The 22,471-nt window shown below is 37.4% G+C and overlaps 1 protein-coding gene across 3 annotated transcripts in view; it reads right to left on the reverse strand.

Moving 5' to 3' along the window:
* Positions 1 to 22,471, reverse strand: part of PREX2 (phosphatidylinositol-3,4,5-trisphosphate dependent Rac exchange factor 2) — a 287,717-nt gene that overhangs the window by 168,140 nt on the left and 97,106 nt on the right. For all 3 annotated transcript variants that reach the window (XM_082600894.1, XM_082600893.1, XM_082600895.1), the window contains exons 7-10: positions 14,285 to 14,418; positions 10,452 to 10,555; positions 5,744 to 5,893; positions 2,727 to 2,871 (exon numbers count right to left, since the gene is read on the reverse strand). In XM_082600894.1, the coding sequence (XP_082457020.1) occupies positions 2,727 to 2,871; positions 5,744 to 5,893; positions 10,452 to 10,555; positions 14,285 to 14,418 (533 nt within the window). The remainder of the gene's footprint in view (positions 1 to 2,726; positions 2,872 to 5,743; positions 5,894 to 10,451; positions 10,556 to 14,284; positions 14,419 to 22,471) is intronic.

Here is a 22,471-nt window from a genome sequence, read left to right on the forward strand (position 1 = left end):
CTGTCTATCGCACACATCTGCTGTGGCTGAGAAAGGCCACTGAGGACCACAGCTCACATCTTTCAGCATTTCGGGAGAGGATGGGGGGCCCCAGCATCTCAGATAAGAGAGGTGATGTTTTGTAACACGTAGGAGAGCTTCAGCTCAGTACTGATTTTTTTTTTTATGGCCATGTGGTATCATTAAGAGAACACTAAATACAGAGACTTATTACAATAAAATACTTAATCATGCTCATATTTAAAAAGCTAACATTTGAACTCTTACATTAACTAATGAATATATTTTAGAATGGTTTTATGTTTTTCACAGAGGCCAGAGAAGTAAAGCTATGGAAAGTGTCAGGAAATTACTTTTCCATTTATTTCAAAACTAAAAGCAACACATATGGTAAAGCCAAGTAACCAAGGGATACGGAAATTCAAAAATGGATGTCTAGTCTACAATGCACACTTTAAGGCAGAGAAGTTGTTAAAGTTCTTTATATGCTTCTATTAAATAAGAACCATCCAAAAGAAAGAAAATAAAAGTAAAGTAGAATATAGTATAGCGGTTAAGATCATGTACTTTTCAATAAAACAACCTGGATTCAAATCCTGTTTCTGCCTCTACCAGCTGCGTGATGTTGGGTTAGTAAATCTAGCTCTCTAAGCCTCAGGTTTTTTCCTCAATGACATAGAATTAATAAGACTGTCAACCCCATAGTGCTGTCCTGGAGTTAAACATAATAGTGTGGGTAAAGGGTTAATAAAACCCCTTCTCCTTCAATAAGGACAAATTTGACCCTGGATTAGCCTTCTAGCTCTGTTTCCCTAGAAATCTGATGAAGGTCGGGTGTCAGCTGTGTAACTAGGCATCACTGCTTGTGGTAAAAATGGCTCCTGATGGCTCAGCTCCATGCTTATAAATATATGGTAAGAAGCCATAGCCTGGTGTGACTCTCTTGTAAGTGGGCACGTGATCTAGGGACCCTGGAAGTTATGCCCATGAAGTTGTTACGAGAAAGAGCGTCTTCTTTGCAACATGGGACTTAGAAACCAAGAGGGGCTCACAGCTGCTCCTTCCCTTGCCCAGGAACCTTCACTTGGGGCACAGCCAACACAAGCAACCCTAGCTTGCTGGCAGCTGTGTGTTCTGCTGGGAGCACCACCCCACTGAAGAAGAGGCCCCCTGCTGCCCTGAAAGCACTGGGTTTCCTGGCCTGTATTCTAACGGGGTTGGGATTGGTGTGGCCTAGGGTGAGCTTGTGTGCCTGCATAACTAATTAAGAAGACATGCTAAAATATAATGAACACCGCTGTATGTTACATATGAAAGTTAAGAGAGTAAATCCTAAGAGTCAGCACAGGGAAAAAAATGTTTTTCTATTTCTTTAACTTTGTATCTAAATGAGATAATGGATGTTCACTCAAGTTACTGTGGTAAACCTTTCATGATGTATGTAAGTCAAATCATGATGCTGCACACCTTAAACTTATACAGTGCTGTATGTCAACTGTAACTCAATAAAACTGGAAGAAGAGAAAAAAAACAACAAGACATTCTGGTAGGTATTTCAGGTAAGCACTACAATCATTTCCATTGTTAGAGAGGAAAGAGAAATTTAACCCTCCCCAATCTCTCAACTAGCCAGTGTCAGGACTAGATTTGAGTGGGGACAGTCTGACTGTGAAGTCTGGGCTATGAACTACCTCTCCACTCTACTTTTATAGCGTTGACACTGGCATTTACTAGCTGTATGAATGTGGGCTAGTCACACTCCCTGATCACTAGTTTCTGAATCTTTAAAAAATATAAGGTTTTTTGGGCTCCCCTGGTGGCGCAGTGGTTGAGAGTCTGCCTGCCAATGCAGGGGACACGGGTTCGTGCCCCGGTCCAGGAAGATCCCACATGCCGCGGAGCAGCTGGGCCCATGAGCCGTGGCCGCTGAGCCTGCGCATCACAACGGGAGAGGCCACAACAGTGAGAGGCCTGCGTACCGCAAAAAAAAAAAAAAAAAAAAAAATATATATATATATATATATATATATACATATATATATATGGTTTTTAACTCCTAAGTATGTATTGGGGATTGGAAATAATTATCGGAAGAAGCCAGCACAAAGCCTGCCCTAAGCAGAGCTACCTGAAGGCATCCCCCCTGCCTGCTTAACCCACCAGGGATTCCCACTTGCAGCCGTGCAGTCGGCTACAGAAACCAAAGGACATACAATCAATCTGCTCTGGGCTGAACAACCAAGTGACCTCCTTGCCTGTTCCTCTGTGCCTGGGCCCTTGCGTGACCCACTTTTTCAGACTCTCCATCTATATCCCTTCATCCTTAGCCCAGCTGTCTAAATTCTGAATTAATTGGTAATGTAGACTGTGTACCCTTCAGTGTAACTGACTCTCAGGCCCTGTATTCATGTCCTTGCCGGACTCTGTCCCTATGGGCAAACCCGCCTGCCTGACCCCAGCCTCTGCTTCACCCCTGAAACACAGTATATCAGAAATTACTGAAGTCGTGGATGAATGGATGAACGCCTTAACTTTTCTGGTCAGGATTCCTGGCCCTATGTCCACTCCCTCATCCCACTATGGCCCAGCAAATGCTGATAGTAAAGAAAGATTCAAAAACACTTAGGAGAATATTTTTTAGAGAAAAATGAGTAACTAAAAGAAAGTTAACACACGAGATCATGAAAATATGAAAGAAATACATGCATCCAGACTACCAACCCTACCTTCCAAGAAAGCATTTAGGGAACGTAGTCAGTTTTCTTTTTCTGTCTTTGATCAGATTTCCTTGTTTGCACATCATTTTATAAAGTTTCTCACCCTGTTCAGAGATCATTACCCAGGTGTCTTGCTCCATTCCTAATTTTAAACCTATCAAAAATGAAACACAGGACAGGTAACTGAAAAAGTCTCTTCATTCGTTCATGCCTTTGTTAAACAAACATTCATTGTGTGTCTACCACGTGTTGGGGGCTGTGGATACAGAGCTCCTATGATAGGGCCCTGGTTGTCAAGAAGCTCATAGGGTACCAGGGAGACAGTCAAGGCAAGATGTCCGGGGCCATATGGCACCTTTGGGCAAACTGTGCCCCAGAGGCACACAGAACAGCTGTATCTCAGACGCTACTGAACCCCTTCTGTAGGACTAGATCAGTGCAGCTGGACATGGTGGCCCTGGAGACAGCCTTAGAGGGAAAACTGTGCTACAGCAGAGACGTATTCAGAGAACTTCACCTCTATCTGAGAAACAATAGGAAAAGTTTCACAGAGGGGCTGTGTTTGAATGCACGGGTATGAACAGGATTTCCAGAGAGAGAAAGTATTCACGAGGGCCTCTGAGGGAAGCAGCACGGAGCCCTGGGTTTCAGGTGACAGGACAGGAGGTGGATGGAGGGGTGAGCAGGGTCCAGACTCAACTGCAGTCTCAGCGTATTCCACTCCTTCTCTACTGGGAGAACATCTACGTGTTTTAACCAGAGGGAGGGGGAAGGCAGAGTAATGAAGGAAAGGAAGTTTTGTCGCTTTGGAAACAAAGCTCAGAGGACAGTGTAGGGAACAAACTGAAAGCGGGAGGGTTTAAAAAGAGGGAGACAATTAGGAGGGACCCGCCGAAGTTCAGGGAAGCTCAAGTCTCTGTAAACAATAGCAGGTTTGGGGCTTCCCTGGTGGCGCAGTGGTTGAGAGTCCGCCTACCAATGCAGGGCTCACGGGTTCGTGCCCCGGTCCGGGAAGATCCCACATGCCGCGGAGCGGCCGGGCCCGTGAGCCATGGCCGCTGAGCCTGCGCGTCCGGAGCCTGGGCTCCGCAACAAGAGAGGCCACAACAGTGGGAGGCCCGTGTACCACCAAAAAACAAAACAAAACAAAACAATAGCAGGTTTGGAAGTTCAGGTGGAGTCCAGGGGTCAGCTCATTAAGTGGGCATGGAGCTCGAGAGAGACAACAAGGCTGGACATAAAGATTGAGAACCTGGCAGTGCAGAGTGGAAGTTAATCTGATGGGAAGAGACAACACAGAGCAGGCAAGGAAGTTTAGAGGTGACCAGTGCCAAAGGGGAAATCCTGGGAACACTGACAATCAGCAAATGGGACTGATGAAGAACTGTGGCAGAAGAAGAAATTCTTGGATTATTTTTAGTCTTCTACCTACTAAATTCCTTACTAAAATTTTATTCTTTACTATGGAGAAGCCGTTAATATTGGTCAGTAATAGTGAATAAGAATAGAGCCTGTTAACATAAGCAGAGTTATAGAATGTGCTTTCTTTCTTCCTTTTTTTTTTTTTTTTTTTTTGGTCTTAGGGGTATTTATATGCATAGCCATTCTGAGAAGAGTTAAGGTTCAATTGATGAAAAATTCAATTTACCTTCTAAATGATTTGTTATGCTATTTGAATTGACTGCTAGATTCAACAAAACTTAAAGAGCCAATTATGCATTCATGATCTCTGTTTTAAATTTTTCTGTCTGGTTCTTCATCTAAGATCAATCAAAGGAGTAAGTATTTTTAAATGTTTTGGAGATACTTATAAAAAGGTATGCTATGCATATTTTAATCAAGGTAGAAACTCTCTACACCCTTCATGGGGAAATACCTAAAGATGGAGGAAGCAACTCTTTGTGTTCCAAAATTTCGTCACCAATGAGATATTTTATATCTAGATCTCTGAGAAAAGGAATAAACACTGTCACGTTTCTCATCAATTATTTGGTAAAGAAAATAGTAGTTATACAAGCATTTCTATTTCCTAGCTGAATTACAGAAATACGAGTACTTGCAGATAAACTTCATACAACTGAGTATCACCAGATCAAATACTCTTTGCAAACCTTGATAAAAACATGAAGTGAATTTGAGCTAGGCCTCCTTGTGTGAACAAGCTCCTTACTGAGTTACATTACATTCTGAGGCATTGTAACAATATTAAAAAGTTAATATTCATCCAAATTGCCTTATTTTATAATTAGAATACCAAAATATGTGGCCTAGGAATTTTCAGTGTACTGTTAAATATACAGGGAGCAATTATTGCAGGCCCCACAACACTGCATTATATTATTAAAGCATGTTTCTTAAAGGAAAACTCTATAATGATGCTTTAGAAATGGCAAGAATAAAGTGCAAAGAAAACAAATTTTAAAGCAGGTGAAACTATCTGCTGTAAATTGAATGTCTGTGTGCCCCCAAATTCCATATGTTGAATCCTAATGCCCAATGTGATGGCATTAGGAAGTAGGGTCTTTGGGGATTAGCTCATGAGGGTGGAGTCCTCATGAATGGGATTAGTGCCCTTATTAAGGAGATCCCAGAGAGCTTTCATCCCTTCTGCTAGGTGAGGACACAGTGAGAAGATGGCCATCCATGAACCAGGAAACAGCCCTCACTGGATACTGAATTTTGGCCTTCCCAGCCTCCAGAACTGTGAGAAATGAATTGCTGTTGTTTATAAGCCACCCAGTCTAGGGTAATCTGTTACAGTAGCCTCAGTAGACTAGGACACTATTTAAAAGACACCGCTAGCCACAATATAATTATTTTGCTAACTATATATGGTTTTCTTTTACTTTATTTCAGTAACAACATTGGAAGTATTCAAAAAGTATTTTAGCCCGGCCTTACATCACATAGTTAATCTAAGTGAACATCAGACACCATCTACTTTCTCGTAACTTTTGCCCATTTTCTGCTTTCTTGTTAAATTTGAACCTTCACAAAGTATAATAATGCCCAATTCATACACCCACCTTTCCGCCGTTCTCTTTCTTTCAAAATAGCTTGAAACCATTCATGTTTCTCTTCAGGTGTTTTTGCCATACACACAAACCATTTATTTTTGGCTGTGTTATGTATCTTCCACCCATTAACAACAATGTGTCCACTGCTGTGGAAGTCAGCTGAAAATTAATAGGTAAAGGTGAATGAACAGATATTATATTCGAGTAATGCAATCATTCAAAAAAGGTCCAAAACCACTGAATTCTTCAAAATACCTTTGCTTTATATATGTGTATTGAAGACCATACAACTTTTAAAACTTGAAGAAACATTTATATATTAAATGCAGTCAGACCTCAATAATGGAACATTTCTAACTCACAACATTAACATATTACAGGAAACTAACTACCCAAACTCATTAACATTCCTTTCCTCAATGTCCAAAAATATTGTTCAAGTTCCTAAAGCAATACAACTTTTTTTTTAAGATTTTTTTTAATGTGGACCATTTCAAAAGTCCACATAAAAAGAATTTATTGAATTTGTTACAATACTGCTTCTGTTTTATGAAAGAAAAAATTCTTCTTTGAGTGTGAATTCACATTTGTCTTTTTCTAGATCTCACCATAATTTTGGCTAAACTGACATCCTGGATTTGAAAATGTCATCAGCAAACCCTTTCTGGCAGCTCCCTACCTAACGGCAGGCAGAGAATAGACATTAATTGTAACCAGACTTTACTGGCATGAGCGTCTGCAAAGCAAACATTTCAAGACAGAAACACATACGACAAATGCCTGAATCAGCATCTGCATCAATTAAAGTGACATCTTCCATTGTCTCCCCCGAGAGACACTAAGAAGCTATGGTGGATTATAGGAGGTAAGCCACAGAACATAAAAGGTTGTGGCACTACACCTGTTTTTGTTTGTTTGTTTCTTTTGATCTATTTTATTTGCTAAGTTCTGAGTAGAGGAAGAAATGATTTGGTTCTCATTCCCCCAAAATCTGGTTCTCAGAGTCCTTTAGCTCCAAAATCACCATAAATTATCTGTGAACAGAATATTCCAAAATATTCCAGAAATGCATCATTGAATGATTCTGTCTAGGTGGGGGAGAGGGCTACTTGAAAAATTCCAGGTTACATTTGAGCCAGGATAGGATTATATTATATATATCATATATTAGTTAGATATTCTTCTAGCCATAATCTCATGAATACTCAATAACAATTTCTGTTAATACGGAGATTTAACCTGACAGAGGATTTTCCCTTTTAAAGAAATTACCATCTGTTTTTAAAAGGAATTTTTGTACTTTTCTTCTTACCTTTACATATTTAATTCATATTCACAATGCATACAAAATAGCAGAACCTAATAATTCATGTCAGATAAGCATCATTGGAATTAGTAAGGTAATAAAAATTATTATTGTAGTTCCTAATTAGACCACCATCCCTCCTTAATATCTATAAAAATAACCAATTGAGAATTTAGGATAAACTGTTGGAAAAAAAGAACAAATTATATGTGTTTCCACACCTCCCTCCTGCAAGCTGTCACCTTACAAGGCCAGTATCACAAACAAGAACGAGCTCTTCAGATTCTCTCCCCTCTTCGAAAACCAGGCAAAGATTGCTAAGTGAACCGTAGCACTGCAGCTTAAAAGATCCCACATTCCCACTAGCGTTATTACCCCTTTATCCATACTCCAGACAAAGAAACCCACAAGAGCCACATGCAGCCTGCAGTAATAAAACATCAGACTTACTTTAAAATGAGCATAATGTATTCCGCCCACAGAACATAGGGGAACTCAAGTTCAAGTGCCAAACTCACCAGAGTGATGCTTCTGACCTTGTACAGTATGTGCCCTGGGCAAGCCACCTCTGTAACCTTCCTTTCCTCCTGGGATTACTTGAGCCTGGCACTGCCCTGTTCACACCCCGCTGACTTTTCCTCCAATGTTTTTCATTAGCAGCCATTTCTTAGCTCAAAAGCCTTTGGTAGCTCACCACTGAATCAAGTCAACACATGTAGGTTTGCTTTAGAGATTCTCCCTAGACTGACTCCACCCTACTAGCCAACTCCATTTCCCACTACGTTCCAGTGTGTTCCCACCACTCTTCTTTTCTGCTGCTTTCCTTCTTGTCCTGAGAATATTCATGTGTCCCCCATGCCAAGGCTCTCATCAAGCTATCCTGCTCTACCCTCTGCCTCATGGACCCTTACTTCTCTTTAATAGGTACCCACATATTCCAGGAAGCCTTGCCTGACCACTCCAGCCTGTGCATTCAAACTTCCCTTGGAAACTGTACAACTGAAGTCAGAACCAGCATGTGATTGCACATGGCTACTGTTTCATGTACAAAGAGCAAGGTCATTAGCTGACTATAAAATCTACTATCTCAAATAACAGATTAATTGCTGTATCAATATAAGGTTTTCAAAGAACAGCTGTGTCACCTAATAATTTACAATGAAAGGATAATGTTCCTTTTTAACATTTATGTGCTAGCTGTTTTCTATCGTGACAATTTAAAAAATCATAAGCAATTTAAAACACGTATATACACATGTGTATATATATGTATGCACACACATATATGTAATACATACAACAGACCTCAAAATGTAGTATAAGTATTTTGTAACGATATCATAGTTACTAAATTATCAATGTTGTACAAAATAAGTAATTTATTTTTATTTATTTCAAAAGACTTAGTGATATATAAACAGCTTCATAATTTTAATCATAGTACCTATCTCAATATCTTCATTTAACAAAATAAGAATTAAACTTATCTATAAAGAACACCCTCATTAAAGATCACAGAAAAGTCCAACAATGCCTTTCCTTAAGTAGGAATTTTAAAATATTTTTTAAATGAAAGAACAAATAATCTATTCATTGCCAGTAAACACAGAAATTTGTAAGTTTCAGTGGATCTAAAATATTAATTTTATAGGAAGTGTCAAGAAAAAATGGAATTAAAACTGTCATTCATTAAGTGTGGAGTATCCAAGTTCAATAGTCTCTAGTCACTGACTTTAAAAAAAAAAAAAAGAAAGAAAAATCCAAGAGGCAGCCCTGAACAAGTCACTAATTATTTTGAAGCTATCCAGTTTGCAAGTTCCTTACTCTTAATTCTGCAAAGCTTTATACAATGAGATGGGGTTTTTCCAAAACTGATACAACTAACTATAAACCTCATGGGATAGTCTGGTATCCTTTAAATAACTTGCATTTTAATAAGATGAACAATAGCCAAGTATTGTATTGTTAGACTAGAAAACAGAAGAAACTGACAGAATATATTATTTAGAACATCAAGAAATTGGTGTCTAAATAATGTATTTAACCTGAATTCTGGTGATCAACAGTGGGAATGCATAAATTTCTAAGAGAAGTTTTTAAAATTACAATACACTCACATTATAAGTATTTAATGTTGAGAAAATTACTTTTTAAAATAAATGTTTGATTTTGTCAAACAATAAAAGAACATTTTTCTGGCATCCAAAATAACATATGACATTTATGGGGAAAAAAATGTTTCTAATTTTTCCTTTTAAAACTCTAAAAAGTAGCTTCTCCATTGACCTTTTAAATTCCCAAAACACTGCCTCAAATTAATAACACTGAAAATTTAAGTGTATCAGAAAACAGCTATTATATTCTCGGTACTCTTTTCAACATTGTAAAGTTATGCCACTTTTTAATTAAGAATGTATTAAATCCAGCTAATGAAGCAATACTAGTTGTTAAGGTAACTATGGTTTATCTGTTTAATTGACTGTTATGCAACAATAAAAACTATGTTTATTTGGAGAAAAGACATGAAGATAAAGAGGACAATCATTAAGATAATGCTTCTATTTAAATGGAAAAGGATACAAAATTATAAAGCTCATGTTTCAAGTATTTTTTTACCTATGCACCAAAGGAAAAGTGAAGACATTTTTAAAATTTCTTCTCATTTATTTGTCTTTGGTTGATAAGATTATCTACTACTTTTTACCTATTTTTCTGCAAATTCCAATTTTTTTAATAAGAAAAATTTAGTTTTATAAAAACAATGCATTCAGTATCTTAAATACATTCAAATATTTATATTAAAATGACAGCTGAACCTTGTCTTTGAAATATCTTTTCAAGAACACCTTAAGAATAAAGAATTTCCATCTTATTCAATTCAAATTTGACTACTGTATTGCAATCTATGGTTTGTCCAACACTGCACTACAGACCACATTTTCTAAAGGTCAAACATTCTCGTCCTCTGTCCAACCACACAAATAAACTAGTAGTCAGGACAGAATACAAATAATCTGATGCTACTTTTTGAATGGCTTTCCAAGCCTGTACCATGAAAAGTAATTCTAGGATGTTCAATGCTTTCCTACGATAGCTCTTAAGCTGGACAATTTTAATAGCATCACGATCAAACAAATATGTACATTATGGACATTACTACTACTTTATGACACTCCCAGCTATTTTTGTATCTTTGTTTTTAATGCTAGGGTTTAACATGTTTCAGCCGAATGTAATTTTCCATTTTATAAAAGACCTCCTCTCCCTTATCTTGCCTTTTTCCTGTGACTGTTCTACCTAACAAAGTATTTTTAAGCTGAAATTCACTGCAAATGAATTATTCAAGTGAAAAGTCTGTCTTACAAGGGAGTTTATTATTGGCGTTCCATTTTAAATCTACCAATCACTTACCTGTGCCATCATCCACATTCTCCACCTCCATCACCTCTGTATTGATCCGTCCACGAAAAACGTACCGATGTCCATCGGTAGATGCTTTGCTATTCTTCAACCGTCTTACAATTGAATGAAATCACAAAAACTTGGTTACTAAACTTAATGCAAAACAGTGTTAAAGCAATAATTTTTTGAAAAAGAGATACCAATTCAGTCAATAACATCAAATGTTAGGCTCCTGGTATTTTTTACTTGTGTCCTCCCATTCGTAACAGCACAGGTTGCTCTATAAGATGTGACTTGTGTGCTATTTTTTTAAATAAACTGAAGCTGTAGGCTAAGGACAACATACAGGTAGGAGGGTAAATATGTACTTCTGCTCAATATATGACACCAAAGATGCCTAATAAACTCTGACAGACACTGTAAGTTGGTTATTTACAATTTCATTTGATTTATTTCACCTTCATTTCTCATCTTTCAGTAACCAGCTGGTAATTCCCATTTTTTCAATCCCTGGTGAAATTCAGTTAATACTTATTTATGATCCTTCTTCAAAGAAATTTAACTGTGCTGGAGGTTATTAAGCATTATCTAGCCATAAAATATTTCCCTATATTGTTTTTATGATATGATAACTGTATACTTGAGGGATAAGTCTCTCAATACATTTATAATCCTTCATAAAGATCTTATTTATTTTTAAAATAGTCCAAAACATTTCAAAATTTTGTGTATGGTACCAGCTTTTAATCTTAAAACCTATGCAACACAAAGTAAAAAAAAAAAAAAAAATCCAGGTTTACAGAGGAACATTTGTAATAATGAATTAGGCAGTTATGTATATTTATACTTGAATCATTGAACACTCAGGGATAGTGTTTTCAAAACTGGGTTTCTGGGCTTCCCTGGTGGCGCAGTGGTTGAGAGTCCGCCTGCCGATGCAGGGGACACGGGTTCGTGCCCCGGTCTGGGAGGATCCCACATGCCGCGGAGCGGCTGGGCCTGTGAGCCATGGCCACTGAGCCTGCGTGTCCGGAGCCTGTGCTCCACAACGGGAGAGGCCACAACAGTGACAGACCCGTGTACCGCAAAAAAAAAAAAAAAAAACTGGGTTTCTTAAATATATTAAATTAAAGAGGAAAGATTCTAAGAAATAATTCAAGAAGATTAAGTAATACCTAGTCATTCAAGAGACTTCAGTTGACCTGAACTATTCAATTTGACTCATTGACAAAAGTCTGTTAACAATTGAACATACTGAAATAATTATTAATGTATTGTGTTACACAGACACACCGAGCAAAAGGTAAGAAGTCAAGTACACTAATGCAGTGCTCCCTTCCCTCCTCTCCTTTGCATCTGACGCCTGCCCTGGAGTGGAAGAGGGAGGTGAAGGGAGGGGATTCTCAAGGTGCTATCATGCTCCCTGAGCTCCTTTAGAAAAGAGAGCATCTTCCAGCTTACATGTCCTAAACCCTCATCAAAACTTCATAGTCCTTCATCACCACTAAACAAAACTAAATTGATTAATTAATCTGACTGACCGTCTGCCAGCCCCAGGCCCTCACCATCCTGCACACCCATGTTCATTTTGAAAGCGACCTCTAAATGTCCTTTGTAGAAAGCCTAAATAACTGCTTTAAATTAAGGATTCAGGCCAGGTAGCTATGAAAGTTGGCATCGTTGGAGGCAGAAGAGAGAAGAATGCAGAGCAGAATAACATGCAGGCAACTGCATTGTCTCTCAGGGAGGAAACAGTGTCATGGTGTCATGCAAAAAAGAATTTCTTATAGGTTGGTACATCATATTTAAAATCAATCATATTTTTCAAAGCTTAATATCCTCAATAGCAGTTTTAGTCACAGGCAAATAATTATGGCATGTTTATATATTTTTTTATATATTATAATCTATCTATCTATCTATCTATCTATCTATCTATATATATATATGTATACCCCCCCACACACACACACACTACAGAATCTATCTTTGGGTCCTATTTTCCAAAGCATTAATTTTCTTTGTGATCTTGCTGTGATCTCTGTCCAGGTTTTTTATATTTTTCTTGACCTGTAGATATTAATAATCAAAATGAAATCCCAGTTAAGTGTCTGACCAATACTGTAACAATTAGCTTAAATAAAGAGATCTTTGGTCCCTTCAGAAAATGACCCTATTGAAGTATCAAAATTGAAAAACCTTTGGTTTCAAAATAATTTTGCTCTATATTGTAGTGTTGAGTACTTGCATAACTTGATTCTGTGACTTCCCTCCTGATGAATTTTAATGGTCACCAGGATATGTGTACAGTAATGTCGCAATAGCAGAAAAACTGGAAACAACCCTAAAGTCCATTGATAGGAGAATGAATAATTAAATTGTGATATATTCAACCAATGAAATCTTTTTTTTTTTCTTGGCCGCACTGCACGGCATGTGGGATCGTAGCTCTCCAACCAAGGATTGACCATGTGCCCGCTGCACTGGAAGGTGGAGTCTTAACCAATGGACTGCCAGGGAAGTCCCTCAACCAATGAACTCTTACGCAGCAGTTAAAATGAATAAATTATTGCTACACACAGGGATATATAGTTTACAAACTAGTTTATAAACCATATTGTATACAAAATGTAAACTGCAGAAGACAATACACTGTGATACTATCTTACAAATATCATAAACAAGCCAAAGGATGAAATATCATGTTATATGTATCTAATATCGCACAATAAATTGTTTTTAAACTAGTTTCTCCTAAAATGAATATCATCAGAAATATCCAGAGTAGGGGTGCCTAATCCAGCACTCTCCTCTTTAAAGAATGTAGCTGTAGAATTAAAGTAAAATCACCGGTCCCTGGTTCCTATAATTACAAAATTATGAAAGTTTCAGAAAAGGTTCAGTTTACTCATATTCTCTGAAAGATCTTTAGAGCTTAGAAAGTATATGGTAACGGAGATGATGTATTCTAAAATGAATGAAACAGATGGTATATTCACACCATTCCAATTCAGGAAGGGAATGGACATATAGCTTTATTTAGTGATTTCCATTTTTAATCACTATGTATTTGGTCCACGTTCACTATACATACTTTAAGGCTATTTGCTAAACTGAATGATTTTAATTTTGTAAAACTTTTCCTATTGCTTACTTTATTTAACAATTACAGCTATGAGACCATGAAGGTTCACATCATTTGTACACTGTTAATTTTGCAAAAGCTTTGGCCTTGGGGGCAGGCATATATATAAGGATGAGATAACTCTAATGAAGGAAAGATCTCATTCTCAAACAGATGTCTTTAATAATCACACCTAGATGGATGTGTTAATTCAATGAGGGAAATCCTTTCACCATGTATACATAAATCATCACACTGTACACTTTATCTTACAATTTTATTTGTCAATTATACCTCAGTAAAGTTGGGGGAAAAAATAATTGCACCTAAACAACTTGAATCACCTTATAATTTTTTAAGAGTTTCATACAGGTAGAATTAACAGCCTCTTCTAGATCTTCCTAAAGCCCATTTCTACTAATCCCAATCTTGTTACCAAACACAAAGAATTTAGAAGAGCATATTACAAGAAATAAACAGGTTCATTTTCACAGATGGTAAAAAGGAATTTTTTAAAAAGCTCATTAAGATAAAGAGACAGCAATTTAATTATCTCTTGGCTCTAATCCTAACCCGTTCCCTTTCTTCAAGGTGCAGGGAGAAGCTAAGAGTATGTGGAAGTTTACTGATGAGGTCATGAGTTCCTGGGAACAGAGGGAAGGTTGAACCTGTGCAATGGATAAACAGTTTCTGAACTATTACCTGTCTATATTCTTACCTGTGTTTTCGTTTGCAATACACCAAAAGGTTATCAAAAAGAAAAAACACCCGTTCTTGAATATTTCCAGAAGAAATTTTTAATAAGACTCCACACATGAGCATTTCAGTACAGGTGTCGGTTATGTTGGACCCCTAAGTCAGGAAAAACAGAGAAAGTAATGTCTGATTACTTAACAGAAACTTTTGTGTGTAATTATTTTTTCTCCTTAAAAGTGGTTTGTCTTTATTTTAAGATGCAATATATGGACAGGATAAAAGTTCAAACAGTATAAATATTTATACACTGAACGCAGGTATCCTTCCCTCCCAGTCTCCTCCTGGTCAGTATCACTAAATACAGCTACTCTTAAGAGATTCTATGTCTCCTTTTAGCTGTTTTATATATGTATGCATACACAGCATACATGACACATTCCACCTTTGTTCTCTAAAAAGGAGACGATTTCAAACTAACTCATAACATTAATGGCCCTAATATTCCTTTCATCCTCCTCCTTTCTTTCTCTGGTCTGGAAAAAGAGCTCTGTGAACAGATAGCAAAGTACATGAAATTGTCTAAATGTTTAGCAGGTCTCAATTTATATACAGTCATCCCTTTGTATCCATGGGGGATCACTTCCAAGACCCATGAAGATACCAAAATCTGAGGGTGCTCCAGTCGCTTAAGTAAAATGGTGTAGTATTTGTATATAACCTATGACCCTCTTCCTGTATACTGTAAATAATCTCAAGATGACTTCTGAGACCTAACACAATGTTAATGCTACGTAAATAGTTACAAATACAATGTAAATGCTATCCAATAGTTGCTGGTGCAAGTTTTGTTTTTGAAACTTTCTGGAATTATTTTTCCCGAGTATTTTCAATCTGAAGTTGGCTAAATCTTCAGATGCGGAACCTGCAATACAGACGGCCATCTGTATCCACTTCTAGGATGGAGAGGAAGAAAAAAGAAGAAATACAAAGAAAAAAAATCTATGTAAAGAGAACAACATTCCATGGGACCTCTTGCCACAGTTATTAATAGTTGCATTGGCAAACTCATTCATTAAATAAACCTTTATTGAGTGCCCACAAGGTCATATGATTAGGGACAAAACTGATGCTTAATACAAGTGCTTACCATTGGAAGTTGAAAGGAACCACAAGACGGAAGGAACCTGGGTCCCTGAAGTATCAAAAAAGGAAAACTGGGACTTCCCTGGTGGTGCAGTGGTTAAGAATCCGCCTGCCAATGCAGGGGACATGGGTTCAAGCCCTGGTCCAGGAAGATCCCACATGCCACGGAGCAACTAAGCCCGTGCACCACAACTACGGAGCCTGCACTCTAGAGCCTGTGAGCCACAACTACTGAAGCCCACGTGCCTAGAGCCCGTGCTCCGCAACAGGAGAAGCCACCGCAGTGAGAAGCCCACGCACCACAACGAAGAGTAGCCCCCGCTCACTGCAACTAGAGAAAGCCTGTGTGCAGCAAGGAAGACCCAATACAACCAAAAATAAATAAATTAAATAAATAAATAAATTTATTTTAAAAAAAGGAAAGCTGCCCACTGAGCAGAACACACACATTGGGTTGTTGTGTGAGCTGATCAAAAACACCTATTTTGAGCCATTATAAATGTTGTAGTCTATTCTTTTCTACAACCTAGACTAGCATAACTAATGCCCTGAGTCACTGAGTTGGACCAAAAACAAGGAAGTTTTCAGTAGAGATCTGTTAAGTGTGCTCTTCAAAAATACTTCTGTTTTAAATATAAACATGCCTGGTCTCTCTAAATCCGGGAACAAATTTCTGATTCTTTTTAAACTTAATGCATTAATTTTAATTTTTGATATTTTAAACTCAGGACATTCATGTTAATTTCATATTTTCACCATAACAATAGGTATCGTTTTTCTGACCAATTATAAAAATTTAAATTAAAAGGATAACTCATGTTTGGGGTTGGAAGATGCAAACTATTACATTTAGAATGGATAAACAACAAGGTCCTACTGTACAGCACAGGGACCTATATTCAACATCCTGTGATAAACCATAATGGCAAAGAATATAAAAAAAGACTGTCTACATGTGCGTAACAGACTCACACTGCTGTACAGCAGAGACTGGCACAGCATTGTAAAGCAGCTATATGTCAATAAAATTCTTTTTTTAATTAAAAAATAAAAATTTTTTTAAAAAGATAACTCATATAACTATAATAAGAAACTTCCCAAAAGGGAAGATAATTAAGACAGTGTTACTGTCTTAATCTGAGTATCTATATTACAAACACATTTTAAATTTTAAATACTTCCCTCTCTTCTTTCCTTTTGTCAAAAGGGTAGATGTAGAAATAGAAATGGAGACCTATGAAACACTTACACTATTTCATATACCGTGTCATGTGATAATTAAGCAAAAAATGTCATCAAATATCAATATAAATCCCAGTTTCAGTGGCAATGATTTCTAATTTATAGTGAATACCATCCTCCCTTAGAAAAAAATTAAGATACAATAGTATTAAAAATGTAAAAAATGTAAAAAAAAAAAGGAAACCGTATTGATTCTTGCACAAGGGACCTACACAACCTTATGAAAAGTGGCTTTATTTGTAGCAATTTTACAAAAGGTACAAAACACTTCACCTTAGACTGTTCCATACAGCAGCCCATAAGTGCCAAGGCAGGAAAATAATTCATTACATTATAAAGGGTTACTGCCAATATTAGGCTAATTTTCATACTAATCAGTCTTCCAAGTAAGTTTCCCAAATTAAATATGTAGGAATTTATTTATAGATGTATTCCTAAATGAAAGAATTACTAACAATACATTTTCTGACTTGTTTGTGGATATTATCTTTGTTAACAAATATAAGGAGAATTTAATGTGAATTTGAGTGAACTCTAACGGCTAGAGGTCATTTATTCCATCTTCATATACAGCCTCAGGGGAGATATTGTCCAAGAAGAACTCATGGGGACCAATGTGTAAAACAGAAAGCAGATATATTATTCTTGATGATAACTGAAATACACGCTGAATGGTCCCATGAGTATGGCTAAAACAATCTCCCTTTGTAAACTTAACCCATTTGGAAAGCCAAACATCAACAGAAAGAATCATGGCGAGGTGGATTTAAGGGGAGCTTCTGTAAGCAGTGGGCTAGGAGACTCTATCTACCACCTGGACAAGACTGTCCAAAGTCTATCTGTCTCTCTGTGTGCCTCTCCCTCCTAGACCTTTCTCTCTTTTCTCTACTTTCAATGCCAACAAGTCAAACGTCTGATTGGCTCCTTTGATTCTGTAGCTATGTTCATATGCCTTCAAACCACTGTAGAAAAGGGATAATCAGGCTTAATGTATACAGTCAGAGTGAAAATTAATAAAGCAATATATGCAAAACTCCCGGCACATGCCTAACGCATAGAAAGGACTCAATAAAGGCTATTACAATTATGATTACTAGCATTGAAGGTGATCTGATTCTGCAAGGTTCCTTCCTTTATTTCTGATCTCTGCTGTGTTTCACTCTATGTTGATTTTATGGTTTAATTCATTAAAGACAATGTTATTTCTCAGGTTATTGAGGGCGGACATATCTTGTGGCCTCAGAGAACACCGACTCCTGCCTTGACAAAAAAAGGCCTTCCAGCTTGTGTTTGGATACTTCCAGTAAAATTAAGCTCCTTCCTTCATAAGATAGTCCATTTCTCTATTTAGTCTAATTATTAGAAAGGTTTTTCTTACTGTAGAGCCAAAATCTACCATGATTTTCACTCACTGACTATTTTTCCTCCTAGAAGCGGGTGGACAACCTCTTCGTGAAAGGCCAACCAATATCTGAACATAGGTAACATGCTTCCTTCTGCCTTCCAGGCTCTGTAACACCGTTGCCTTTTTTTTTTTTTTTTTTTTTTTGCGGTACGCGGGCCTCTCACTGTTGTGGCCTCTCCCGTTGCGGAGCACAGGCTCCGGACGCGCAGGCTCAGCGGCCATGGCTCACAGGCCCAGTCTCTCCACGGCATGTGGGATCTTCCCGGACCGGGGCACAAACCCGTGTCCCCTGCATCGGCAGGCGGACTCTCAACCACTGCACCACCAGGGAAGCCCCACCGTTGCCTTTTGACCATATGGCTTGATTTCAGAAACCAGGAAGATCCTGCTAGATCTCCTCTGGACCTTCTCCAGTTTGTCAGGGTTTCCCTTAACACGAACACCTCCAGAAGTGAATACAATCATTTGGATGTGAGCTGGCAAATGAAGAACATAGCAGAGATGCTATTATTTCTCCAGTCCCCTACAATACATATATATTAGTTTAGCATAAGGTTATATTAGCATATTTATGGCAACCCCATCCTACAATTGATTCAAAGTGCCCCTAGAGTCAAAGTGCTCCCAGGTCTCTTTCCTCTAACCTATATTTGAATAGCTTGACTTTTGATTCATTTAATCCAGATTGATATCACAGCAAGCTCTCAAAACTCTCACTAATATACAGATACATTATATTGAAGGCATCACCATAAGTTCCCATCAGCTCCTAGCTCCTGATCAAAACTCAGAGTAAGATTAATTGACCTCTTTCAGGTCAACACTTCTTTTCATAAGCAACTCAAAGCATCTGCTTAATTATCAATTAATGCAATTTTATGGGGTAAGGACATCAAGTCCATATTGCCACAAATATACAAAGTATATCTTACAATAACACACACTTTACTAAATCCTACTGAGACGTTTCTATTACTGAGGTGATGTGTCTTTAATATTTAACAGCAGACTTCAACAATTAATACAGTATCACCTTTACTATCTTCTACCACAGTAATCTACTATCATCACATGAAATATCTTCATGAATAGTTTAAATAATTCCTAGGGAAATGCTTATGTACTTAAAAAAATCTGTGTCAAGGGGTTTCCCTGGTGGCGCAGTGGTTGAAAGTCCGCCTGCCGATGCAGGGGACACAGGTTCGTGCCCTGGTCCGGGGGGGATCCCACATGCCGCGGAGCGGCTGGGCCCGTGAGCCATGGCCACTGAGCCTGTGCGTCCGGAGCCTGTGCTCCGCAACAGGAGAGCCCACAACAGTGAGAGGCCTGCGTACCGCAACAAAAAAAAAAAAAAAAAAAAAAAAATCTGTGTCAAAACATATAGATTTGTCTAAAAACCTCATTCTAAAAGAATGTCCACTGGGTCTTTGATTTTACCATGATTTAATCTGTGTATTATTTCCACGATAATGGTGACTACAAACCATTAAAAATTTTTGAAACACAGGTACATACATTATTATAAATATTGAAGAAAATTTGGCCAAGTGTAGATACAGTCTCTTGTGTAATCACGATATGCCTCTCACTTCAAATTCATACTATCTGCAAGCAGACACTTAATAAATGTCTGTTTTTGACTAATGTTGTGTCATATTTCTCCCCCACTTACATGATATAATCTACCTTTCTCTGTAGTGGAAAAAACAAAAACTCACAGCTTTGTCTGTGAAATGCATGAGGTTTATGATATTTTGAAAATTATGTGCAATTTTTTTTCATTATCTAGAAATGGCAAGAGAGTTTCTGGGGTTAGGGATAAAGAAGCGAAGCTACAAAATTGAAACTGAATGACTGAAATTGAATAATTACAAATATCAGATTGCTAGGAAACAGTCAAGAGCACTAGAGTCTATCAAAATGAGCATGTCAGACAAATTCGCTAGAAAACAAAAAATGTGGAAGCAATAAAACAAGCTGGACAGATTACTGGAAGAGAGCAAAGCCTCTAAGACAATGGTGCTCAAATCTCAGAGTTTGGAAGACACACCTGATGGGACTGTTAAAAACTTTTAGGTTCCCTGGCACTATCCTCACAGATGGAAACTGAGTACATCTGGGGTAGGTCCCAGACCATTCCAGTAGATTCTGATACACTGTCGTATTCTGTCAACACTTGAAGCAACACTGCCTTGGAAGCCTGAGCTCAGGCGCTCAAGTGCACAGTATAGCTACCCTGCTAACATGGAGATGAAGGTGAGCACAGGGCCCTGCCAGGTAGTCCCAGCTGCTTCCCAGAGCCCAGGACAGAAAAGATGTTTATCATATGTTACAGATCACAGTTACACCTATGGTACATTTCATCATCACCGAATATTCATTAAAATCTGTATAATGTTATTTTACCTGGTTAGTATTTTATCTTCATTTTGAAAATTGATGCTAATTTTTATATCTAGATATCTATTCTTTGGCCAATACAAATTTAGTCATTGAGCAACTATATATAATAAACACTGTGATCTAGAGGAATATTAAAGTCAGTTTTTTAATATTTCTACAATGTGCCAGGCAATCTGTTAGACACTTTCTCCTAATATAAATCTCCATCAAGTCGGCCACTCCTACTTCTAAAATTTTAAAAAGCGTGTTTATTTTATTAAATTCGCTTTGTAGACTGTTTCATGGGTCACTTTGTAGATGTCAGAGGCAGCAGATTATGGTATTGTGAAAAATTTGTGATCATGAAGAAAAAAGTGCCCAAGAAAACAAGCTATTTTAACAGTGTAGTGATATATCATCAAACCAACATTTGAGAGGGAAGGTGTGAAAGAACTGTTTTTAAAAAATAAGAGGGCTTTGTGTAAATCATTAACTTTGAACTACCCTAAAGCCATTACATACAATGTAATGTGTATCTGTACATATTTAATGAAGATATTTTTAAATAATGTTTTTACCCATATGATTTAGAGCCTGCTGTCTTTTAGCAATGCCTTAAAAAATAACTAAAATAAGGTGATATCACTGTGGTTTTGATTTGCATTTCCCTGATGATTAGTGAGCATCTTGTTAGGTGTCTGTTGGCCATCTATATTTCTTCTTTGGAAAAATGTCTATTCAGATCGTCTGCTCATTTTTAATCAGATTTTTTTGTTGTTATTGTTATTGAATTGTATGAGTTCTTTATATATTTTGGATATTAACCCTTTATGGGGTATATGACTTGCAAATATCTTCTCCCATTCAGTAGGTTGCCTTTGCATTTTGTAGATGGTTTCCTTTACTGTGGAGAAGCTTTTTAGTTGGATAACTCCCATTGGTTTTTATTGCTTTTGTTTCCCTTGCTTTTGGAGTCAGATCCAAAAAAGCATGACTAAGAATGATGTCAAGGAGCTTACTGCCTAAGTTTTCTTCCAGGAGCTTTATGTTTTCAGGTCTTACATTCAAGTTTTTAATACATTTTGACTAAATTTTTGTATGTCACATAAGATAATGGTCCAGTTTTCCCAACACCATTTGTTGAACAGATTGTCCTTTCCCCCATTGTATATTCCTGCCTCCTTTGTCATAAATTAATTGACCATCTATCTGTGGGTTTATTTCTGGGCTCTCTATTTAGATATCACCTTACACCTGTCAGGACTAGGACTATTAACAAAAAGACAAGAAATAACAAGTGTTGGCAAGGATGTAGAGAAAAAGGAACCCTTGTACACTGTTGGTGGAAATGTAAATTGGTGTAGTCACTATAAAAAAAAACAGTATGGAGGTCCTTCAAAAAATTACAAACAGATCCACTGTATGATCCAGCAATTCCACTACTAGGTACCTAACCCAAGAAAACAAAACCACTTATTCAGAAAAGATTTAGGAACCCCTATGTTCACTGCAGCATTATATCCAATAGCCAAGATATGGAAACAACCTAAGTTTCCATCAATGGATGAAAGGATAAAGAAGAGATGGTATATGTATATATAATAGAATACTACTCAGCCATAAAAAAGAATGAAATCTTGCCATTTGTGACAACATGAATGGATGTTGGGGGGTATTATACTAAGTGAAGTAAGTCAGAGGGAGAAAGACAAATGCCAAAGATTTCACTTATATGTGGAATCTAAAGAATAAAACAAACAAACATACAAAATAAAACAAAACCCAGACTCACAAATACAGAGAACAGATGGTGGTTGCCAGAGGGGAGGGTGGTCATGGAGGGGGATGAAATGGGTGAAGCAGATCAAGAAGTACAAACGTGCAGTTATAAAATAAATAAGTTATGGGGATGTACTGTACCGCACGGGAATACAGTCAATAATATTGTATTAACTTTGTATGGTGATAGATTGTAACTAAACTTATTGTACTGATCATTTCACAATGTATACAAATGTCAAATCACTATGTCCTATG

This window comes from Mesoplodon mirus (genome assembly GCF_964341445.2).
Source record: "Mesoplodon mirus genome assembly, chromosome: 16".
Lineage (NCBI taxonomy): Eukaryota > Metazoa > Chordata > Mammalia > Artiodactyla > Ziphiidae > Mesoplodon > Mesoplodon mirus.